The sequence below is a fragment of the Anoplopoma fimbria genome, chromosome 21 (genome assembly GCF_027596085.1).
Source record: "Anoplopoma fimbria isolate UVic2021 breed Golden Eagle Sablefish chromosome 21, Afim_UVic_2022, whole genome shotgun sequence".
NCBI lineage: Eukaryota > Metazoa > Chordata > Actinopteri > Perciformes > Anoplopomatidae > Anoplopoma > Anoplopoma fimbria.
The window spans coordinates 8,377,653-8,403,477 of record NC_072469.1 but is presented as its reverse complement, the minus strand read 5'-3'; the positions used below and the strand labels follow the sequence as shown (position 1 = coordinate 8,403,477).

Sequence of the window (25,825 nt, the reverse complement as noted above, 5' to 3'; positions counted from 1 at the left end):
TAGCCGTTACCTCCATTCCTCAAATCTTCATGCTATGCTAAGCTATGAAGCTAAGCTACTCACCGCTTGGCTCTTGCTCCATACTAAGTGGTAGTATGGTATCAATCTACCCATCTTACTTAACTCTCAGCATCAAAGCAAAACAACCACACTTCCCAAACTGTTTGACTGTTATTTTAAGTGACTGATTAAATGCATTGTATTATCCCAAAACTGTTATTAAGTATGCACAAAGGCTAAACAAGCTGCACTGTTACCACTATTTTCTAACAAGTCGGGAACGCTCACACATGCACTAACATCCACTAAAAGCATGCGCAGCTGTACCAACTATGTCAACAAAGCATGGAGAAGCTCGGTTAACAACACACACAGGGGGAGAGCAACTTCATTCTCTGCTCAGGTAGACATACTCTACTGTATCTTAACATAGCAAATAGTTAGAAAGTTAAGAACAGGTCCTTTAAAGACACACAAAAGAAACAAAGAGTGAGAAAAAATGTAAAACAGGCAACCACATATCAGACTGACCTGAGACGAGACGGACTCTTTCCTGCTGGTGTAGACCACTTCGCCGGAGCGTGTGGTGGTCATGCCTGAGCTTGAGCTGGAGAAGGTCTTCCTTGGAGGAGGTGGTGGTGGTGGCGACTTGCTGGGCTTTTCAGACCCCTGCTTTGTAAAGCTCTCAGTGGGGGCTGGCTTGGTGGCAGTCATGGAGGGTCTATCCAGTGCAGGTTTAGCTGGTTTCTCCATCACAGGCTTCGGGAGTTTCTCAGGCCCCTTCCTGCCTGGTTTGTCAGAGTGAGGCTCAGACTGGGGCTCTACGATCATACAAAATAAAAGACACAAAATTATATAAGGGGACATACTAAAAAATGTGTTCATATATATAAAAAAAAGGTAGGCCAGTGTCTTTAAGTTGTTAGATTTGCACCTGTCGGTGACTCCACAGGGCTGTGGATGTCTGCTTGTTCTGCAGTGGCATCAGGGGTCATTGCTGGGTTCTCCTCCACCTCTAGACTGGGGATGCCCTTCATCATGTTGGCCTGGGCTTCCTGGAGGATCTTCTCAAACTCTTTGCCATCATAGTGACCCATGTTCTGCCTCCTCTCTTCCCACTCCTTCTCTGCTACCTGCAAGGTGGACATTGGAAAAGAGGGGGAGAGAGTTTTTCAAAAGTTCTCTGAATCTGAGGCAGGGAATTATTAATTGCAGGTGACTTTAAAGCCAAATTAATGCCATTTGTAATAACCAAGTTGACATTAACAGGATGCTTATGAGAGAATAGAAAAATCATCAGCTTTACGATGTTGGATACAAATTAATCAAGACCAAATGACAATTATAAAGTAACTAAATCTACCTTAATGGACATAGCTCTGTTTTTGCTCTTGTCCTCACTGTTCTGGAGCTCCTTTATGATAAGACCCTGGGGGGCAGTGCCGTTGCCATTATTCACTGGGTTCCCTTGTGTCTTCTTTTGACGGGCAGGACTTGGTGGATCGGAGGCTGCTCCCTTGGGAGAGTCCCGACCTTGACTCTTGCTCGGGGTGGGACTGGGGATGTGAGAGGGGCTGGGGGTGAGCGGTGGACTGGGCTGAGTTATCAAGGCTGCAGACTGCTGGGAATGCTGTATGTTGACCGGGGAGCTCTGGACATGATGGATGACCACCGGAGAGGAGGGCATCACCTCTGACTTGATGGTGGAGCTCTGGGGCTCCACCGGGGCTGCTGCGGAGCCAGGCTGGACTGATGGTGCAGGAGCTTCTGCTGCTGCTGAAGAGCTGTTGTCCACTGGGACATTAGCAGGTGGATCAGGTCCTTTCTGCGGGCCATCAGTAGCACATCTGCACAGAGGAGGGAAACGGTATACGATATGAACATCTAGAGAACACTGATCTTCAAATGTTTTGATTGCTCAAAAAACTTAAATTCTTACAACACTGGGTCAATCACGAATAAATGATATCAATATTTTTCAAAACAATACATAACATTGATAGAAATTAATTTGCAACCAAAACATATACCTAAGGCTATTTTAAATTTACATCCAGACTGAAAATACAAACCCTATAATAGAGTTCACAAAATGTTTTGATTCATTCTGACATGACACCATCAAAAGCTATGGTGCAATGTGGCTGCTGGCCAACATGGTTTGGCGACTGTTTTGGGTAAAAGACAAGAGAGTCATGGAGGGAGACTGAGAGAAAAGTGGAGAGTGAACCTGGTATCTGTGACATATTAAAATGGAAATGAGGCGCTGCAGTGTCCACCACATTAATTCACTTATCGGTTCAGTGAAGGTGATGGAAGTATATCAAGCTGGACGCCACACTTCACTGTCCATACCGAATTACCTCTTTGAGAAGATGAAGGCGGGTTTGTCAGCATAATCAAATAGTACGATCTCGCAAATCATAGAAACATGTGAGAAGCTCAGCAGAGTGCTTTTTGTTTTCATCTTCCCTCTCTCTCTCAGCCCTCATACTCCAGCACATCTTCTCCTGATCCCTACTTCATCTCCACTGACACTTTTCTCTTCATCTACCTTCTCAGACTGCTGAGTGTGTCAGTCAGGCTCTTGACCCTTTTCAGCATGCTGTCCAGTTTATGAGGCTCCTCCTTCAAAAACTTGACCGCTTCCACTTCCACCCTGAGCACTGACCGCATTTTCGTTTGTAGGGCTGGGAACTCTCCTGAGGAAACACACAGAGAAACATTGTTATTTATTGTAATTTTGCAGTTGGAAAAAAATATTCAGAAAAACTTTATTGTAGAAATAAATAAAAACATAGCCTCTGAGAAGATAATAAACTTTTTATTTCACATAAATTAATCTGAAAAGGGAGGAACATCCATCATATCAGCACTGAACGATAGGGCTGGGCAAAATAATAGCACAAGTGATTAGTGCAGCAGAATTTAATCGTGGGGATATGATCTACCTGTTATACTGTTTGTTTATTTATTTTTATTGTTCAATTTATTAATTCAGGGCAATCTATAATTTGGTCTCAAGTAATCCATAATATTGGAACACATGCTTTGAAAATCAGTTTAACTATTTCACTATGTCTTTCCATACATTTGACATCTTATGATATACATTTGTGTTGGAAAAAAGCCCCAAAATGATTTCAATAATATTGCCCAGCACTATTGGCTTATATTATATATTTACTTATATTACAGGCCAGATTGCTATAGACAAGCTTGTACCCACAAGGCTGAATATTATTTTTTGTCTTACCTTTGAGCCCTGCCAGAGATTCTCCCACCTTCCTCAGAGTCACCGCTCCCTCCTCCACATCCTTCAGAGTCACTACTCTGTGTGTCACTGCTGAGTCTTTCTGCAGGGAGCCTACAAACTGCTCCAGCTCACTGCAGAGGAAAATAAAATGCACATACAAAAAATGTAAAGTTGTGCATTTGCTTTTTCTACAAACAATAAGTCAGTAAATAGAATATGAAACTATCTTTCATGCACATACAGCATGTTCAACGGCAGAAATGAAAAAAACAATGGAAACTTTTGATTAAATGTTTAAATGATTTATGTAATTCCACTTCAGGGATTCTTTGTGTTTCTGTTATACTGATAAATATATCTACTTAGGCACATTTTAATTAAGAGAAAGACTTTTCACACCGCTATTAACATTTTATGTATTCTTTACAAACACCAGGGGGCAGGACACAATCATTTATCTTGAAGATAACACACAGTGATACTAATTGGACAAAGGTGAAAGCTGACTTTTGGACATGGTTCATAGAAAAATAAGAAATTAGAACATGTGCAAATATGTACAAGGGAGACCACTAACAATAACCATTTCCGCTAAGCACTTCACTTTCCTGTCTCCATTAGATTGCTTCGATTGGATGCATTCCCACAACCACAACTGTTTACCCACTGAATGAAGGCTTGTTTGTATGAGAGCACATCCTCACACAGAAAACACAGTACGCTGCTTTACAACAATCCCAGTGCTCAAGAAAAAATGGCTACTCTGTAGGGAAATTTGCTGAAAGATAACATTGTGTGCAGTGTTGGATTGCATGAGAGGGACTAAAATGATGTTTCATTGTGGCCCGGTACCCCTGAGAAACACTCTTTTATAGAACTCCCCTGAAGGGAGTGGGAAAGGTAATAAGGAGACAGTGTGTTAAATGCCCTGCTACGCCAAGGCCTGCTGGTAAAAGGAATGATGATGGGAAATACCAGCCAAGGTAAAACAGATACTTTACTTTTTTAACTTTTTTAATTGAGACTCCCACAGACAAAAACAAATACAGTATGTACGTATGAAGTCAGCATTTGCTCAAAGAAATTCTCTTTTAATATGTTGTAAATTACTACTATACATGAAACTGTGAGTTTGGGATCCCAAACATGTGACCTTACCCACTACTTAGATAAATGCTCTCTGTTTTTGCCCTGTGGAAGCTCCGTCACCATCATCCATTGTCCTCTTGGAACGACAAACCATCCTATTTAAATCTCATTTGTTTCCTTGATTTTCAAGTATTCCTTGGATTGCTGGCAAACTAGTGGTATCAGTTTTATTACTGAGGCTTTTCTGTTGCCACAGAGATATAAAATGTTACAAAATATGCCCTTATAGGTCATGATAGATTTAGTTCGCACATAACAGTGCAGTGGTTTTCACACCACATTTTCTAACTGGTCTTAAAGGGAAGCAACCCTAAACACCAAGCCTTATTTAAAGTGCCAGCAGCTGAGTTTTGCTGAGTCACAACTGGCTGAATACCAAGGGTAACAGAGAACTTTATCCACTGACTTCCGCCTGTTCAACTCTCAGTCTCCATGAGCTGCTACCATTGTATTTATTGGAGCATGTGTACACTACGGTCTAGCAAGACAACACTGTTTAACCTTGCCTGTAAATATCCAAATAAAAAAGATTAAATTACTGCTCCCTGTTGGCAGGATGAAGCAAGTGAATTAAATTAAGAGCAGGGTAGTTGCTTCACAGTTGGGTTCATTGTTCTAGCCTGCTGTCTGAGAGTCAGGCACTGCTTGCCTGTTTAAACCTGTGAGCTGTAATTTGGAGGGCGTTGGCTTGTCAAAGAGTTTAGGAGTGAAAAGCTCAGGTAAGCTGATAAAAAATGAAGCCTTTCGGGGATTTCCTATAAATGAAAAACACCTTGACTGGAGTTGCATGGGTGTGTACTAAATCATCTCTAATACTTACAACAATAAACATTCAGTAATTAATGCAAACAACCATATCTGCCCATATTAGACTATATAAAGCCTGTTATGGAAGTGAATCAGTGAATTTTGAGCAGCCTTACCCGAGCTGTGTGAGGACACGCTCCTCCAGACCCAAGTACTTGTGCCTGTCCTCTTCTACCAAAGCCCTCTGTCTCTGCACAGGGTCCTCCAGGCCTCGCATGGCCTCTGCAAGTTTAACACTGATTTCCTGCTCTGCCCGCTTCAGCTGGACACGTAATGCCTCTTGGTTCTGGACCTGATGGGATGCACACAGTCAGTGGGGCTAAGATATTAGAGGACCTGAAGTAGCAGACCAACATACAAAGACCTACTGGATACTAACACACTCAAAATTAATCAAAAGGGGAAAGAGGTCTCACCTGCTGTTGCCTCATCTGATGGAGTTGCATCCTGAGGTCAGAAACATTCTTCCTGAACTGCAGGAGGTTGACTTTGAGAGGAACTGGACCCTTGTTTAATGGAGCTGCGCTGCTCTTGGGAGCCAACACTGGGGAACCACCTGCGTGTGTGTGTGTGTGTGTGTGTGTGTGTGTGTGTGTGTGTGTGTGTGTGTGTGTTATGGGGGGGGGACAAGAACATGCACATTAAAGTAAAATTGTAGTTCTTAGGGAGCAGACGTTGTTGTTCTTTTCAAACCCTCACTCTGTCATACTGTCCGACTTCAATCGACTAATGATTGGTTAGATTGTACAAACCCATTTTCCCTGGCAACACACTGGTCTGACTTAATGTTCCTAATGTTAAGTAATGATTGCCCAACTGTCTGTGGCTGTATTTGTTTCCTGCACAATAAGCACACATATACTGGCACTCATATTGGCTGCACCTTTGAAATGTCGGTCAGCTGACATTTAAGCGACCGTTAGAGGTGGAGAAGAGGTTGAAACCATGGAAACCAAGGTAAGTAATATTTGTGGTTTAGGTGAGCGTCCCTAAATGGCCAACAACAATTATAATTCTTGTTGGCCACATCTTAAAACAAATGGTGGTCATCTGAGGGAGAAATGAGTCCATTTAATATCAGTTAATAAGTAGATCCAACGTGTGGGTTGAATTGAAGAATTAAACATTAAAGGTTGGTTTAAAATTCACTTTTCGATGCTGTGAATAACACAGATTAAAGCGTGGGCAAATAAAACCAAAACTATGTGCGTGGCAAGGTAACAGTTAAGGTAAATGATAAAACATTTGTTTTTGAATTTGAAAAGAACCAATCCTTTCACGTCAGAAACATGAGGTCTATTAAAGGAAGTAGTGTCTCTACCTGTGAGTTACATAATAGGTCAGGTAATGTTCAGAGTGCACTCTAAGCTCCCTTGACGCTGAAACTCACGCAGTAAAAGAACCATCTTTTGTCTTCCTAATCCAAAAACTCTATTCACAACATATTTCTCACATACTACCTGATAGCTGGCTAGACCTGAAGGACAGGTTGCAATGTACACTGCTGGTGGTGTTTTGGGCCTTGGGGACACAATGTCTATCAAAATGAGTGCAGGCTGTGTTGTGACAACGAAGAAGCATTTGAGCACTGGCAAAAAAAAAAGTGCCACTGATTTCTCATGTTTAATGTAGAGGGAGTCTGGCGAGATCAAAGCCCACACAGTAACTTCTCTGATGCTTCGGAGAATCGCTCAAGCACAACATGACAAGTAAATCCCTCCGACAGCTAGATATGAAATGTGTCCCGAGACAAGAGATTAGCTCTCAAGACGCATGAATAGTGTTGTGTTTTCGCTCTGCCACTGGTGAGGTTGCAGATATTTTCATCAAACCAAATCTGGCCACAGACTGCTACAGAGCCGAGTCTGAATAGCTGAATCATCTCGGGAGGTTTAAGAAGTAACAGAGTCTTGTTTTAAGTAGTGCTTGGAGGAGCTTGTGTTACCTCTGCTGGTTCTCGTCTTTTACCTCCTATTAAACTGTATGTACTATAGGGAGTAAAGGATTGTAAGGAGACACGAACTGATGACAAGCTAAGACGCCTGACTTTGTTTTCCCTCCCTCCAGCACTGCTCATTGCAGACTGTTGACTGACACTGATGTGTGGGCTTGTCTGCACAAGACATCATGGCACTAAAACTATTTAGAGGATAAAAAAACGAATTAATAGAACCGAATTACAATGATACTAACCTGAGCTATGTGCACTGTGGGCTGGAGATGATGTCTTCGGCGGTCTCTCACTGCAGCCAGAGAAAAATCATAAGAGCAGGACTTTGGTAGCGAAAAAAATATTAAAGTATTTTGGGCACTTTAGATTTATAGGTTTGAATTAGTAAGAACAAACACATATACAACAAAGTATGATGGGGAAAGACTGACAAACCAGAGAGGTTAACATGATGTTAATGATGTTAACAAGCTTCATTAGAGTTCAACATAGCATAAAAACAAAAAAAAAAATCACTGCAGTCAGATTAAGTGACAAGCAAACATTAACACAAGGTCTCCACGGAGAAGATTGAAATGCAAAGAGTTGAAATGCAGCCAGATAAACCATACATAGTGGCCATCTATCTGAAGAGCAAATGACTTCAATATCAGATTCACAGTCAAACCTATTTCCTCTTCACCAGATGCTATTTAGCCTGAGTTTGATATGGCCTTTATAGAGAGGACGCTTTATCTCTGCCTATCCCGCTCTGGCTGGATAGGCAGGCTTTTCATTTGAAACTCCATTTCCCCTGATGCCTCACTTTTTCCTATATTGTGATTGCTTACCTTATTAGCTCCTTGGTGCCACTAGTGTTTGGCTCCTTTAAAAGTGCATGCTGAACAAGACCAGTCAAGCTGGCAATCTGTTGCTCCATAGCCTTCATTCGCACTCTGCAGAAACATCAGAAAATTCTACTTTCAACACCGAGGCCTATTGGATATTACAGCTGCCACTAGAGCATATATTAGCTGAGAATGAAAACGGGAGGGCTGTAACAGAATAAGCACTTGTTATTAATTTCCTGACCATGATTCTTTTTGTTATTTTGTGGGATTACACATTATTTTTGCAACTGATATTTTTACAATGTCCTGAGCAATTATTGACTCTAGTCTAATAAATTGTTTCAAATTACAACAGTGCAACACCACTTGACTCTGTATTATCACAAAAAGAAAAAAGCTTGAGTCCAAATACCATAAACAAGATGGATGACTCAAACCAAGAGAAGAACCCTGAGGTTCAGACTCAGGATGTTAAAGTCATATTGTTTTTTTAAATCAAACAACAGTGCGGCGCCAAGTGGTGGCCGCTCAGAAGAAAATTAAAGGACAATTCGAAAATCACACTGCCATAAGAAAGCCAAACACCAGAGGGTTGAATAAAGGACTTTACACTGAGATTGCTTGGTAAGCCGAGAGGTTGGAAAAGAGGCTAACTTTTGTTTTCAGATGTCATCTTTTATCTTGAGGAAGGATTTGGGGCTAGCTGAGGACACACTGGAGACTGGGTGGGTTTTAGCTGTGCTATACAATATAGACAATAGACAGACACAATGTCTATGTGGACACAGCAATGCCTGACCTCAGCGCCATACAGCATATTTAACATTTATAAAATCTATGACAGCTGTAGAGCCCTGAGTGTCTGGACTATGTTTATTTTGAAAGTTAAGTACCATACTTTCCCATTCAAATTCCAACACTCTTTTTCCAGTTTCCCCAGGGTATTTCTAATGGGGGTTTTGGACTGCCCAGGTGGTCCAGTCTGATCTGTTTGACTGATTGGGCCATTTAAAATACTTATTCAACAGTGTCAGTGTTTTTGTTGGTTTTCCTAGGTACGCACATTGCCTATGTAACCTCCCCTTTAGTGAAACCACGTTTGCCTGGCAGAGTCGCTAGGCATCCTTTTTTCTATGTTTATGTGCTCTCAGTCAGAGTGGATAAACCTAATCCAGGTACAAAAATGCCTGCTGGATTAACCAGACTGAATAGACTCTGCAGAGGGTTTGTTGTTACAACAATAGTCACAAAGTAACAAAAAAATATACAGTGGATTAGTTGGGTCTCTAGATACTATACTGTTTCAGTGGTGGTAGCTATTTCTGGGTCAACACACTCTTTTAATAATCAACACTGTAAGCTCCGAAGTTTGAATAGAGACTGTGAAAGCAATGGCCAGATAAGCAGTACTGGTTATATACACATACCAAACAAACGCTTAATCATGTACATTAGTCTGCTGTTCTTAATGTGCAGCTCTTGACGCTCAAGACAGTGACATGGTGGGTTATATTCTTGCCTTCAGTCATGGAGGATGAAACAGTCAGAGCCAGTGATTGAACATCAGCAGCTCATGGTTAGGATGAAACTGGGATGCAAAGTTAGTCCATGCTCCCATGCAATGACTTAATCCTAATTTCAACAATCCCACCAGCCCATTACAAGTAATACCCGATCCCCTGGTGCTTACCGTGTCTGATGCTCACTGGCAACTGCGATGGGGCCCTGGGGGTGACCCTGGAGGTCTGGAACTACAGGTGATCCCATGTTGTTCCGGGGCTTGGTCCCTGCCACTTCCTCCTTCCTGAATGACTGGCGCACAGGTGAGCTTCTCTCCATGGGAACACCATGAGGTGGAACGCCATGAGGTGGAACACCATGAGGTGGTACGCCATGAGGTGGTACACCATGAGGTGGCCCGCCATGAGGGGGCCCGCCATGATGGGGCCCGCCATGAGGGGGCCCGCCATGATGGGGCCCGCCATGCGGAGGACCGCCATGCGGGGCCCGCCATGCGGGGGGCCGCCATGCGGGGGCCGCCATGAGGGCCATGGGGGGCCGCCATGCCATGGGGGCCGCCATGAGGGGGCCGCCATGCGGGGGCCGCCATGAGGGGGGCCGCCATGCGGGGGGCCGCCATGAGGAGGCCGCCATGAGGAGGCCCGCCATGGATGTCAATCATCCGTACCTCAGCCATCCGGTGAGGGGATGGGGGAGGAGTCTTTGAGCCCAAAGTAGGCAGCTGGCTGTTTCTGGACTTCTGCCTGTATAGAGATGGGTGATCCATAGTGTCTGTGGGGCTGGGCCCACTGTAAGAGCTAGTGGAGCGAATGGAGGCACGGTGAAATCCCCCCATGCCATGATCTGGACCATCAAGCCCAGGGTTGGGATGTGGTCCATGGGCAGAAGCCATGCTCATTCTTCCCTCTTGGAGCAAGTATGGGTCTGCATACAACCCCTCATTTCCCCTAGATAGAGTGTGGCTTTTACCGCCCCTCTCCTCATCTGGCTTGACATCCCGTCTCTCCAGGATGGCGCTCGGACAGGGTGAGATGGAGCGGGCGGGAGAGTTAGCACTAGACAGCCGGTCCCTTGGGATAGTCGCGTTGCCAGGTATGGAGCCCTGCCTTGGTCCAAACGGGATTCTGGAGGGGGATGGGGGCATGGAGTGGGGAGTTGGGGGAAGTGCTCCCTGCATCGGGTGGTGTGGTGGGGGACCCATGGGTGGCTGTCTCAGAGGGTGTGGGCCATCACGAGCGCCATGCATCATTTCACTGTGCATCTGCTAAAGTACATAAGCATATAGACATCTTCTTAAACACTTACAAACATATAAACTGGTTATCACTTCAAATAATGCATAAAAAGTCCTCAATTTCAGGATTGGTCAATAAACCAGACTGCATAGTTCTGCACTGCTTAAGAGCTTCAGCTACTGTTTATTTTATATATGTATCCTGTATTTCTGGACTGAAGTGCCCTTGAAACAAAAACATCCATCTAACTCAGTTTACACTGTTGCTTTTCAAAGAAAATAGAGAGTCAGCAATTTTTCCAGAAGCAGAAAATAGTTACTCCCCAGGTAAACAGTACAGCATTTTACTCAAAGTCCTGGATGAAAAGTCTGTAGCTTTTAAGTGAAGTGAATTATTTTAATTCAACTTTCACCAAATCTGTGATTGCTCTCTTGGTGATAAGACTGGGGCTTTTTCATAGGAGGTAACATGTACCCTCCAGGGCTAGAAGGAAGTTGGTTAATTTTCAACAAGATCTGTCTAGTTTAGTCTGTTTAAACAGTCGGCTAATCCGGACAGCTGCTCTTCTGCCTGACCACCCATAAATGACCCTTGAAGGCTGACATATAATAAACCTAACCTAATGTTCCTAAAGTGGCTTTCCTGGCGAATGGATATATATGAGCCCTTAGGTTGTAGGTGATAAAACTACAAAAAAATAAAAGTCTTACAATTGGCTACAGTGCCCGTGGTTCCAAAAAAGTAACATTGTCTCGCAGTTACCAATATATGAAAGGCATAGACTATTTTGAGTTAAAACTTGTGAATTCATGAAGAAAACAATGTATAGTATAGTTAGTGTCAGGGTTGCCTTTCCTAAAATGGAAATAAGGAAGTAGGAGACTTATGTAAAGATAGGCTTATATAACATAAAAATGTCCATATTGGCTACTTGGTTGCAGGAAGTCCTATCCATACAATACATAATCACATTTAGTAGTCATGAATCCATAGGCCCTTGTATTAGGACAAGCAAACATACAAGCCCTATGTTTTGTATTTTTAAGACATAGGAATACATGTGCAACAGATTTTCATTCAAAAGTTTTTTGGGATTGAATTAATTATCAAAAATCAATTCAACAAAATGCATGACTTATCAGTTAAATACGGAACACGCCTTTTAGTTTCAAGTTACGGGATGATTCCCTATTTTACGGGATGGTTGGCAACTCTAGTTGTCGTACACTTTAGAGAGATACTGTACTGTGTAGAATAGGTTGTATGAATTCATAAAGGAAGTTCCTTAAAGAATGACAATATACCGAGTTTCTTTGTTCCAAGCGTAAGCTAACTTTCTATAAAAGTAAACATTTCTTTGTGCTAGTGAAATATAGAGTGTAAACAGTGATGTTATCCGTGAATATGTGATATGCTGGTTATGATAACTGAGGCGCGTTGCATGCAGTCCATCTTCCTTCCTGTCAAACCCTCTCCTACCGTCAAACAAACAAGCAATTGTTCCTTCAAGTTATGACTCATGGGTTACAATTTCATAAGTAGACAAGTCGAAACCTAATGCAAAGTTATTTCAAAAGCTTCAGGCCTACAGTTTTTGACAATATGCTTTTTCAGAGTTGTCTTTATTTATTTTTTCCCCAGTGCCAAAACAGATTAATACAGCAGAGGGGAACAATACGGTGGGTGTGTCGCATGTGTGTGTGAGAGAGAGTGTGTGAAATAGGTGTGAGTGCACATACTGGAAAACAACCACTGCTTATAGTGTGTACTAACAAAGGGTTGAGGCTTGGCTGTGATAACAAAGGGAAAAAAGAAAGAAACTTTCTGGCAGTGAAAGCACACACAGCTCGTAAATATGGCAGAAACAAGTCTGACCAAGCAAAAAAAACATATAATAAGAAATCTAAGAAGCAAAGAGCCCCTGCAGACCATAATCAAAACCTAATGACTTTCCCCCACCAAGGTGCCACACACATAAAAAAGAAACGTTGCCCTCTTGAGCAGGAATTTTCCTGCAGCCCTAAATAACATCTCTGACTGCATTGCCAGTTCCAGCACAGCCTTATAAGAACAATTTGGTCCAAAAAGGCATAACTTGTTAATCCCAAACAGATGTTACACCTTTGGAAGACTAACCAATCCTTAAAATATACTTATTTTATAAATGCGGTCTGTATTTGTCTGCAAATCATGGCTACATTTTTTTGCTTTGAGACAAAACAGAGGAGTAAAGGCTTGAAAAACAAACACACAAGACCATGTCAGCCAAACGAGAGGTCGTGTTAAGAAACATTTGGTTTGAGTTTGACTCATGAACTCTCTCTCTGTTTCCACCATGCTCTTAAGCCTCCAATAATGAGGGCAGCATGTCTGCTAGCGCACAAAGTCATCTCAATCTCCTACCGTGTTCAAGATGATTCACATACTGCAGAGTCTGCAGAAGTGTGTCAACATTTAAATAACTGGCTCTATGGGTGCCTGTACTATGCTGTTGTGTACACAATAATGTTGGAAAAAAAGATGGGAGCATCCGGTGAATTATGATAATAGTGACTAAGAACATGACAAACTTTTTCCTCTCTGAATAAATACCAAAATGAGATGGTTCGCTCTAAGGAGAACAGCTTAGAGTTTAGTCAATAACTAAACCTCTGTTTACAAAATATCTCCTCCAGCTATGTATACATATCACTTCTGACAGCCACTATTGACTAATCTATGAATACAAATACACCGCTTTTGGCACAATCCCTTACATAAAAACAGATTAATATATCAAAATATTTTCTGCTATTACATCTGACGAAACGTGACAAAAGAGATGCTTCAAATGCAAGAAAATACCTCTTTAGTTTAACAGCCTGCTGCCTATTCTGCTTATCATTAAATTATCAGTTACTGTGTAGGCCTACATCTGTCTACCTTAAACACCTTCCTTAAAGGGATAGCTTCATTTGGCCAGAAAGCTTCAATCAATAACAGAAGTAACTGGAGATGATACTTGAAATCTGATCCGAAGCATGGCATTCCTGCTTGCAAAACAAGAGGGCAGTCAATAGCCCAACAGATATGAAGTATAGCCACCAGCCAAAAATAGTGTTTGATTAGGAGTACAGCTCATTCGGTTGTAGTATTGGCCCTTTGAATGCCAGGATTTCTGTTTCATTATTAAAATGTGTTCCCAAATTCTAGAAAGACCTTTTTTTTGTCTCTTTCAAGCATTTTTTAAAAGGCAAACGAAACAAATGAAAAAACTTCAGTCGAAGCTTTACAGCAGCCAATAGAGACAATGCTTCCAATAGTAAAATAAAACGTCTGTTTGTGTCAAGAGTGTTAAAAAATGTCAGGATGTTTGTAGGGGAAGGATAGCCGTAGGATTGCCATACATATTTTTTGGATTAATGCATCAAATGTCATCTAACTAATTTATTTTGAAGGTCCTGTCCATTTCATAAAGCTGGCCTCCACACCCTTGTCCAAGTTTTGTAACTGTGTCAATTGCTGCTCGGTTAAACAATGACAGAACTGTTCAAGACAACAATCTCCTTCTGCCCAGATTTCACAATGTTTGTACAAGAGACCTTGTGAAGCCGGCTTGCTTATTTTTGCGTAATGCACTTCAGTTCATCCAGTTATACTTTTCAATCCTGCTGATTCAGAAAGTCCCATAGTAGAATGTGAAATACTGCTCCACACAAATAATGTCCTGTTCTTCTGCTGGGCCAGTTTGCATTTTTTCCTACTTTAAACCATTTCATTTTTTCAGTTGTATCTTTTATTTGCCATCTTTTTTCTCAATTGTCTTTTGTTCACTTCCCCTTGAAGGACCCCCTCACAGAGAAGCAACAACTTGCCTGTCAGCAGCAGAGAATAAAAAGAGTTTCTCTAGCACCCCAAAGTCATCTTGCCATCTGAACCAGGACCTCTTAAACCATCATCATTTTTGCCTCATCATTCCTTTAAATGTTATCAATTTCACTTTACACTTATGTGACACATACTGTACGTGGAAATGGGATTAAAGCTAAAGTTAATATAGTTTTTTACACTATCACAATGGCAATTCAACCCCGCCTGGAAATCTGCAGTAGGTGGAGACGAGTAGTGGGTTAGATAAAGGGTCAGGTGGATTAGAGAGTCGGATTTGAGGAGGAACAGTTGAGGAAAGGGCTCTTTGGGGCTTTAGTTTTGTTACATCAGCAGGAAACAAACATGCTGGGATCAGAATAAGAGAAAGAGATTAGAGCTGATGTTGGGGGATGAATGAACAAGGAAAATAGTTGTGAGATTTAAGTTCAATTGCCCCTTAAGCAAGCTGCACCAGAGCGTGCAGGCGAGACCCAATCACAGGCCCCTGGGAGAACAATATGAGACCCCCTCTAAACAGATTAAGAAGAGGCAGGGGGACATTCCTTCCCTTAACTGCAAACAGGAAGTGTGAATGAGGAGAATTGGAGGCTGGGCTTACTATTCTAACTGCAACAAGTCTGGCCGTCTCCCTGCAGCTGCTGCTGTTAACGAGAATCGTTTTCACTGCTGTGTTAGCATATGTGTCAGATGAGTACTCACCCTGGCATCGCCATTGGCAGGTCTCGGACCATGGCTGAACGCCTGTGCCGGGTCTTTGTTGTAGACCTTCAGGCAGGAGTGATCTGCAATGTTCCTGTGGGAGGAAGAGGTGTCCCGTGGTAAATAGGCAGCCCAGTAATCACCATCAGACAGCGGCCGGTAATCACCATCAGACAGCGGCCGGTCCTGCCACAGCCTGGATCTCAGTCTCTGCCTCAACCCTGCCAAGGGCACGTACCCTGACAAAGGCTCTGACAGTCCTCTGTTGTATGACATTTCCTCTAAATCTCCAAAGTCTAAAAAAGCATCTATTAATATTGAGATGAAACGTGGCTTGACTGCATAAACAGGGAGCCGTGTGCTCTTTCCTATGCTGGTCTCACTCTCACTATGGTGTTGCACTCTGGACACCAAACCTTAAGGCATCACGAGAGACTTTATTACAGCCCTGATAAAGAATTAGTCACAAAGTACACACCGCACTGGGGCAGGAACTCTGGAAAGCAAGGGGCAAAGTTGATTATGTCTTCAAGAGTAATAGATGTTGTTTTTTTTCAAAAAAAAAAAAAAACAAACTTCAACTAAGGCTGTTTACTTTCTCAGCACATAAAACCTGCTGTAGTATTGTGAAGAAATGCTGGTGAAGGAACAAGGAACAATAAAAAGCAGTAAGCTTGTATATGAATGAAACACACAACACACTATACAAGACCTCAAAAAGTGTAAAATCATTGTTTTTAAGGTCAATCTTTTTTTAACAGAGGAGAGAAGACAACAGGAAGGAAAGTCATCCAAGTTTCTGAAGAGTTCTCTCCAGTTTGTTTAGGGTACAGAACATCGGAGGCATCTTACCAAAGGGCTTCATCTCCAAATAACTTTTTCCCTACTAAGTTGTTGGAAAGAGGAAGCTAGAAGCTTTCCTTGGCCATTAACACTTCCTGTTCAGGGGGAGTTTAGAGAGGAAGTTCTCAGGAAGGAAAGGACCTTCAGAGGAACACTGAAACTAATATGAACCTTGGATGTCCTGTTAAACTTTACTGACCAAACTAAATTCATGCTGTTCAATACATATTCTGTATCTACATTTTTCACGCCTTTACCTGACATCAGAGAGCTCGTAGTACATGTTTCTCATGTCGTCCTTGACGTAGACGGCGACGCTGGGCGACTCCAGCATCTTCATGGTGAGCAGCTGTGGGAAGGCACTAACAAACAGAGCTCTGATAGTGTCGATACTGGTGATCTCATTCGGCATGCGGATTTGTTTGGTCTCGTCCCCGTACTGCAGGTACAGCACACCTGCAGACAGAAAGCAGAAATGGAGGCAGGTTGATTAGCCTGAAAGTCGAAAGTTGGCAACACTGACAGCCCATCCCTTCAGGAGCAAAGCCACTCCCTCAAATTAATATAAAAAAAATTAGTACACATCAAACATATTAAAATGAACGTAAACAATGAGCATGGCTATTGTTAGTACTCACAGCTATCAAATTAGCAGCTTGTTGACAGACAGGCCTGGCTGGTTTATTACAGTCCTGCCACAGTAACAGATACCAGATTTGTTTTTCTTTGTTAGAGCATTTGATTTCATTATTGCTGTTGGGATGTAAAAAGAATTTCAACAAGCCTTTTGTGTTTTTCAGAAACTTTTCACCTTTCCGGATTGATGTAACAGAAAACAATGCAACAAAAGCACTGGCCAAACATAAAGGCATGCTTATTGCAGTTTGTGCAAGACTCAGACAACCTCCAACGCACGATCTAAATAGAAATCACCTTTTCCTGTGCCATTCCTGAATGGTGAAAACACAGTTGGCACCCTGCCCACATCACAATGCCTGGTCATGGCTTCTAAGTGCAAGTTTGCAAGTGAAAAACACTTTGATCCTCTGGATATATTGATGGTAAACTGTATTTTATAATACGGTAACCATTTGTGGTGTTCACTTTTACAATGGGCCACAGAATGATTGCTTACCCTCAGACTATCAAAGCATTTTAATTGCTATAAAAAACTTTTCTGTGGTGTAAAGTGTCTTGATAGATCTTCAGTAGCATACATGCAAGACATGTGGTATCGTTCTTAACCTGCCACTCAGCTCCCATTCGTGTTACACATGTTTGTGAACAGCATGCTGTATGTTCCAGACATATGACTTGATATTTAAAAAGTGAGTTGGGGCAGGAATAGGGGGCAGAAGCCCAGCTGTGTGCTCAGGGTGGAACAGTACAAGATGTGCATCAAAAAGACCAAAGCCTGAACCTCTGAACCCTGGGTGTGGCTTCTGTACTGTGCTTTACAAAAACAGATGTCTCCCTCAAAAAAAGTATGGACACGCCCATACTGCACTTGTATAAACAATGCCAGGGAATAGAAGACAACAGGTTTCTATTTCTATTCTGTGATTCATTGCTCCAAACAGCGTGGCACAGGTTTGTACTGAAGTCATCTGTAGCAACAAAAGAACGTTAATGAAAAGAACAAAGGAGTTATATAAGTGTTTTGTCTTATTTCACGAGAATCGTCCAGAATGTCACGATTCCTGAACTGCTGAGACAAAAGACTTGCTGTGATACACAAAAAAATCAGTCATTTCAAAGACCCTATAACATTTGTGCACTACAAAAAGCTGTTTTTTAAGGAAAAGAGGAATGGTTTTACTTGGTGTTACCCCATAAAAGGACAGAGTCAGTAAAAGTTACCAGATGTTGGTGAAATATTATACAAGACCCTACATGCTCGACGAGACAGGGTGAGACAGAGAGAGGGCAAATCCAGGAAACAAAATTGCTGAGTCTATTATTGCTCTTTCTGGTCTGTCTGGGTTTCTGGGCAGTAATAACTTAACAAAGTGCCCATTTGCAGAATAACTTCATCCTTCCCCTGAGCGCTGTTATGTTAACAGTCGGCTAGTTTTCATCCAGATGTTGGCAATTAAAGCGAATGAGTTTGATGACAAAGCGCCATTGATTGAGCACGCATTGTGAAGCTTTGAAATCTTTAAGTTTTAGTTTTAATTGCCGCAACGATGTTGAATGGCTCGGTTCTAACACCGAGTCCTGTTACATTCCTGAGCGCCTGGTTTCACTCAGGATTGTTAGCAAATGGCCAGTGGGTTTCCTGACCAAATGGGCACAGCACTGCAGACTGTCTGAGCTTTAAGAATTTTCCATATGCATCCCGTGGGACACAAAATCTTAAAACTAAGCACAATCCTGAAAAACATCATTCTGTGTCCGTCAATATCATCACAAAGTTTGAAATACGTCAACAAAAGCAGAACAATGCTAAATTAGAACCAAAGAATAAATAAATGCAATACACTTCATGCCACACTCTTGGTGAAATCTGATACTCACATTAGGAGTTTTAAGTATTTCCTGTTCTCTGTTAAGTCTTATGGTGCTCTGGAAAAGCCCACGGGACAACTCCTACCGTACACGCTGAGGATACTAAGCCCCAAATGTCCGTTGGGACCCAGCGAAGTGTGCGCCTGTGTGTTTGTGCGTGTGCGTGAGAGGCTGTGGGAGGGACATTGTATTCAAGTGGTGCCCCTTTTTCTCTCCTCCCCCTTTATCACACCATAACCCCCCACTGTCATAACGCTCTGTCCTGATGTTTTTTAGAGGGAAAAAGCCAGAGCTGGTTCGTGCGTGTGTGTTTTTGTGTGTGTATGTGCATGCATGTGTGGTAAAGCATATCTGTTAAAAGTGTTTTTGTACAAGTTTTGCATCTCTGCTCCTCACGCAGAGAAAGAGGAGCAACAGGCGCGACAAGCGTGGAAAAGCGGCACCCTATAGTTTCATTCATTTTCACTTTGTTCAAAAGGCGTGCCATTCAGGCGCTTTTCTATTATCCAGCAGCATAGCAGAGTTGTGAGCTACCTTTGAAGACTATCCCCCTTAAAAAACTACAGTCTCTACACTTTGTTTGGGAACTTCTCAAACTCTTCCCAACACTTTCTCACCCTACTGCAGCAACCTCATTCTGCACAACTCACAGCGCTCCTGCATACGGATGCAAATGAAGCACTATTTGTGTTGATAAGACGACCCATTTCTAATCCTGTCAATAACACGATGGCAAGTTGTGGATGGATTCCCTAATCTTTCACTACAGAGGGAATGAATTCTAATTAACACGGAGCTGTAAGCTGAGGTGGAGAAAGGAAGGAGGGAGAGAGAGGAAAAGACTTGGACAAGGTGGAACGGTGAAATCATAGTGGGGTAAGAAGTTACTTTAGAAAGTTCTTAAATTGTGGCACGGTCATGCTAAAAGAGCTGCAAAATGTAGGTTATCAAGAAAGAATATTTTAGATTTTGTGATTGAGTCTTTCTCAATATTTTTTTGGGGGGAAACAGAACGAAAACACAGTTGAACAACAAGAAGCAAAGCCTAATCCAGAGAAGTTTTCTCAAATGACTGAACTGTCATCAAGCCAAAAGCCTCATACAAAGCATACCTAGCGAGCGGTCCTTTGTCTGGTTGGTCGATCGCACCACGGGCAGGCTAGCACGAATCCGGCTGCCCCGGGTGAAGCCTGTAGGTGAGTCGGCCTCAGACATGGCGTCCAACGAGTCCAGGGAGGCCAAGGATAGGTGGTCAACCTGGTCGCCGACGCCGGAATGCGGGCCGTGCTTTGGGCTTCTGCTCTGGAGGGGGAGGCACATGGAAACATGACACGGTAAGGGTTAGACCTGGGACACACAGTGCACAAAATGATACGGTACATGCATTAGCTTTTCATTCTTGAGAGGACACAAAAAAAGCCCTGTCGTTTTTCCAAAGAGGGTTAAACATACTCTTTAAGATATGATGCATATGGGAAAATTCGAAAGTAACACTGTATCTGCCGCTTTGACAATGTCAAGTGTTATGATTCTTTGGCGAGCTGGTATAAAGTGCCTTTGATGTTGAGCTTGACTCCAGCACAACAACTAAATAAACCAAACAACTGCAAAAAGGCAGAGACGTGTTAATACTGTATGTCACTGACACACGCTCACACATCTAAAATTGACAACATTGCCAACTCACATGCGTATTGTTGTCAATCAAGCACATCACAGCAACTAAAAGTTACCAAGCATTAGGAAGCTTCTAATCATATTATAGGGGTCTCAGCTTTTAGATTTCATATGAACCTGCATGAGCCAGTCCAGGGTCTACAGCTAACAGTGTATGAAGGCAGTTTTCAAACACTTCAAAACCTGCATGATGACTGAAAGAGATCAAACAGAAACCTACACTGTGGGTACCACTGATTAAGGATCAAGAATTGTGTCATCAAAGACATTAAGATCAGTGGGCTACTCTGTAATCTGATCTACATGACATGGCATCATCGAGCCACAGCTACAATAAGACAATATGTGACAAGACTACAGAGCCAGTAAGGTGATCTGTACCACAGGGACAGGGTGGGACTAAAACTGAGGGCTCAGTGAACACTGGGCTCTTTATGAAATGCTCTTCTTCTCTGGCAGAAGTGTGGTGCCAGGGAGCTAATGCAGCCAGAGACACAGGGACGGGTCCACCAGGTTATCTTGAGCACACCTGCATGCTGTTTTCTCACACTCATACGGACGAATTAAGAATGTAAGCTTTTCATATTAAATGCAGTTGACATTTGTGGAAGCTTTCATGTACAGAACTGCCTTACCCTGGCAGCCAGACAAGTGTGCTTGGCAGGCACAGACAGGTCAGACGCTAAGAGGCACAGAGGCACAAGGGTTGAGAACATGGTCACACAGCAGATGTTAGTCAGGATGCATACAGGCAATGTAGACACACACACACACACACACACACACACACACACACACACACACACACACACACACACACACACACACACACACACACACACACACACACACACACACACACACACACACACACACACACACACACACACACACACACACACACACACACGACGCAGATAAGACAAAAGGCTGACTAACTCTGTGGGGGGACTGGATTTTCATCAAGTACCTCTGAATGTCAAGCTCAGAGTGAAGGGAGGAGAGCATGCCCTGTAAAGACTGATGGGAGAAAAAAGGAGAGAAGAAGAAAATAAAAAGCAAATGGCTAGGACATGCCAGTGGGAGGGCGAGATGGAAAAAGAAATGGTCATCAAACAAAACAGAGGAACCATGGAAACAAATCAATGTCAACAGCAGACCAAAGAAAAGTAGAAAAAAGGTTTAAAGGAGAACGTAGTGTTTCTTCAACACAATCTTTGAGCTGAGAGTTTTCATTTCATAAGCTTATTTGAGCTTAATGAGTATTTACAGAAATCCCTGAAACCCCACCAATTAATACTTTCTATTCTACACATTAATTTGCATCATCAATATCATACATTATCATTTACTGTTGGCATTTACTGTTGGTGATGCAGCGACCTGATACAGCAGGCAAAACTGCTGAGCCATCACTCAATTACTCCTGTAATTCCATTAAAATATGCTTAGCCTACAGCACCCACAGATTAAAAATAAATGAATAAAAAATGTGCCTTTAAACTGTTAATACATGATGAACATGACCTCCTAAAACAGAGGGGTCACGTGGAGTTGACGGGTCACCTGAAACCAGACTGTGTGTGTCGGGAAATTTAATCTGAACAATGAATGATTTATGAGTGTAATCATTGGTGGTGGGTCCAAACAGCCCTCCCACACCGTTCTTCTATCGTCTCATATGCTACTGTGTCACTCTTGGGAATGGTGAATCATAATGACTTCCTCCATCACCTGTAGTTAGTAATTATCTTAGACTGGTCTGGCAGTGTAATCCAATATTTTGTGAAATACCAAAGCGGTGGAAGAAAAACCTGTATTTTATCTTTAACTTGTATAAATGTTTACTTAAATATCATGTTTAATGAGTTTATTGCATGAAAAAAAAAATACTTGCTGAACTAAATGAATACTATAGTCATTAGATAGGGCTGGGCTAAAATAAATATAAAACTAAATATCACAATATACCTTTGGAAAACAAAAACTATTTTTTTTAATTTCAACTCGCTAGAATTGTTTACATTACATGAAATACTATCTTCATCACAATATCATTCTGCAGAATTTTGCCCCTACCATCAGGTACATTTTGTCAAATAAACAAAGTTCAATATTGAAATGTAGGGGAGTCGAGGCTTTAACAGGAACAGTATTATATTTTGAAAAAATACAATATAATTTTCTTAAGTGTTAGATGAGAAGATCCTCATCAATCATGTATATGGAGCCCCATTAGCTGCTTCAGCCTGTTTCAAATCTTTGGTTACAGCTTCTTTTATAATGAACATTAATGAAAGTGGTATCAATCTATTGAAACAATTAATTGAAGTCTCACAAGATAAACTACTCCACTAAAATGCCTGTGCACCCCAATTGAAGTTAAAGCAAGATCCAAGAACTTTGTGTTTAACTTTTAAATGCGCTAATTAAAAACTGTTGCTTTCCATTTCAGCCAAATCACAATAATGTGTTTAACTAGACACCGTGTGATAGCTGGAGAAGAATTGCACGGGGGGGAAAGATAGTTAAAGCAGAAGCAGTAGCATATAAAAGTGCAGGAAATTGCAAATGAGACCTTCTGCCTCCCTGTGGAAAGATGTAATTAAGTTAAACCACTCCACACCGGTTCACATCTGACAAATGAGGTGTCCCCTCCAAAGGTCACCAGTTTAGTCCAGATGAACTCCTCTGTCTTCCTCTCTTGCTTTCCTTTTTCTCATTCATGCACACAGAGATCATCTTTCTGACAACGTCTTCTTCTGATATTTCAGAAAAGCCTTGCATCAAAAAGCCACTTCCTGTCCCGGCTAACCACTTACCGCTTTAGCGTCTAGATGTGAAAACCGCAGGCCAACCCGCTGATTAGCACCGTAAAACCTGCTTCAACCCGCTCGCACCTACAGTACATTCCACACCAGCAATTGCCCCCGCTTCAGTCAAAACCATACAGCCTGTGATTCTGCTTCTCTTTTTTTTTAGCAGCGGCTCCCTCTGTATGCCACATTTGCTCCGACAGCTATGATGAATGTGAAACTGAGACACCCACATTAGTTTATACACAGGAATATGACAAGTTATAGAGTCATGAAAAGAGCCCCATGAGAAGATACGCGTCTAGAAAATAGATCTCGGAAGTGTCAGAGAATTCAGAGATTGTCTACTAGAAAGATGGTGGGTTGTCTGTGAGGTGCTGCAGCCAATGTCAGCGGGTTGTCACCTGTGTCAAATAGCCATCATGATTCAAGTATGTTAGAGCAGGTCTAGAAAAAACTCATCAATACCTCATCTAAATGCACTGCTTGCAGCAGCTTTATATCAAATGGAGGTCAAGTGTAATGTAATGTGGACAAGCCTTGATTAAGCTAACAACCCTGCTTGTAGAAATAAAAACCAGATAAAAGAAAGTAAGCAGTTCAAATGTGTGAGTGTTGTGTGTGTGTGTGTGTTTGAAACAGAAGGATACAAAGAGAGACTGAGCGCGTGCATGAGTGAGTCAGGCCATTGTTCCAGAAAATCTGACCCGAACACAGGACATCCTGCAAAACATTTATGTTACCATGGTCTGACAAACAGTATGCCGTCAAGCTCAGGTCTGTGTTTGCATGTCTGCACTCCCAAAATAAATGAAATATTCAAATGATTCAGGTCAGTGCCATTACATGGGTTATACAATACTTTGTTATCTCGTACAACGGCAACATTTCACTTCAGCCTATCTGCGCCTAAGCATGCATGTACAGTATGGGTGCTTTTCATTGCTACCTGTCTCGAATTTTACAGAGCCATTTTGAAACTGAAGGGACAATATTGCACAATTTCACCAAGCAGAACAGATTATGTTATATCATGCGGCCCCTGTCTTAGCTCCTGACAAACAGTGTGACACGCGGAGCAGAGACGGGGCGATTAAAGTAAATCACGATTGTTAAGAATAATGGCAGCTCCCGACAGGAGCCTGCTGTGTCACTCGTGGAAAAAAGCTGCCAGGGCATCATGCATCACACCTGCTGCCAGCCTACACAAAGCCCACTGATTGGTGCCCACTTTCTTATATAATCAACAAAATTGCGTACTCATTACATAGCATGGCTTTTGCCTATAAAAAAAAAAAATCCCCTGACATCTGTAGATCTTTTTCACCGTTGTGCTGCATAATTTGGTAAATTTGTGACAAACAATACACTGCAAGTTTCACAAGTCACACAAGGAGCCAAGTATAACTTTTATGTATTTATCTACAGCCACGAACAGGGTCCGAACACAATAGTGTGCATTCAAGCATCATCTCTTATGTACACAGAGTGAGCAAACACACACCAGAGGTAACCAGAGGAACAAGTTTCATTTACTCATTCTATATTGTCTTTCCAGACGAGAAATAATGTAAACATGAGAGTGGAAGTGGAAGCTTGTGTGGCTTTAAACACAAACTACTGTGTTGTGAGCACTGCTTTCCACTTAAGATGCTAATTTGGCCCCAGCTCTGGGAAGCGGAAATAGAGCTAACTGTAATTACCTGGCCTGAGCTGCATGGCTGACACACAAACAGAAGACGGCAGACATTTAACCGCTTACTTAACTTATCTTATTCTGACATGCTATTTCAAGTAGAGCTTCGGCTCCATGTGGTAAGCGTCAAATTTGAGTGAGATGCTTTTAGAACTTGTGTCCTTGAGAATCAGCACTGTCCTCCATTTTAATATTACCAAGTGTGCCACAGTTTTTCCACAGAATAAAAAAGTTAGAGAATCCGGCACAAAGCTACAGGAGTTCATTAAAAACAGCCGTGACTCTAAAACTCAGTGTCACTGCAGTGCTGCTCAACTTTGAATCATAAAGCCCCTGTCAATCAACCAGTCAGCGCTCAGTCCATATGCTGTCTGTGGACGGACCATCATCCTTTGTCTCCCCTAGCCTTAATGACATTATACTGAAATCCCCTAGTCATCCATTCCCATTCATTGCTACCACGTCCCTCTCTCCCTCCCTCCTCTGATGCATTCCTCCTCTAATCCCTTCATCTAAATCCCCAGATGACCTTTTAGAAATGGGCCCGCTTGTTAATTATTGTGTTAAAAGGAGATGATTTTATAGTATTCACAGTCAAAGATGACAGTGAAGGTGAAGCCAGGAGTTGCGGCAGTTCAAGACCCACAATCTACAAGTTTATAATCAAAAGACCATGTCAGAAAATATTTGGGCAGAACAATAACCATAACTGTTACCATCTCGTTAAAAATGATTACATTGGCAGGTGAAATATAATCAAGCAGATCTGTCATTCAGGCTGCAAACGAAAACAGACACAATGCTGTGTGTGTTGACCCGGTGCAGGGAGGAGGCAAGATGGCCATCTCTTCCGCCACTGACATTTCCAACAACTGAGCCGCACCGTCCAATTGATTTCACCCACTCACGCATACATGACTTAGTCACGGTTATCACCAGCAGACATCACCCACTCCTCTGAATGACA

General features: G+C 42.2%; 1 protein-coding gene across 1 annotated transcript in view; it reads right to left on the bottom strand.

Annotated features, from left to right (window-relative positions):
* The window catches only part of si:ch211-285f17.1 (sickle tail protein homolog), a 101,637-nt gene that overhangs the window by 7,073 nt on the left and 68,739 nt on the right, over positions 1-25,825 (bottom strand). The window contains 14 exon segments of the mRNA XM_054622550.1: positions 532-821; positions 935-1,133; positions 1,364-1,847; positions 2,555-2,702; positions 3,257-3,387; positions 5,329-5,504; positions 5,629-5,768; positions 7,406-7,455; positions 7,994-8,098; positions 9,684-9,861; positions 10,148-10,775; positions 15,319-15,412; positions 16,419-16,617; positions 19,782-19,971. Coding sequence (XP_054478525.1) covers positions 532-821; positions 935-1,133; positions 1,364-1,847; positions 2,555-2,702; positions 3,257-3,387; positions 5,329-5,504; positions 5,629-5,768; positions 7,406-7,455; positions 7,994-8,098; positions 9,684-9,861; positions 10,148-10,775; positions 15,319-15,412; positions 16,419-16,617; positions 19,782-19,971 — 3,012 coding nt within the window.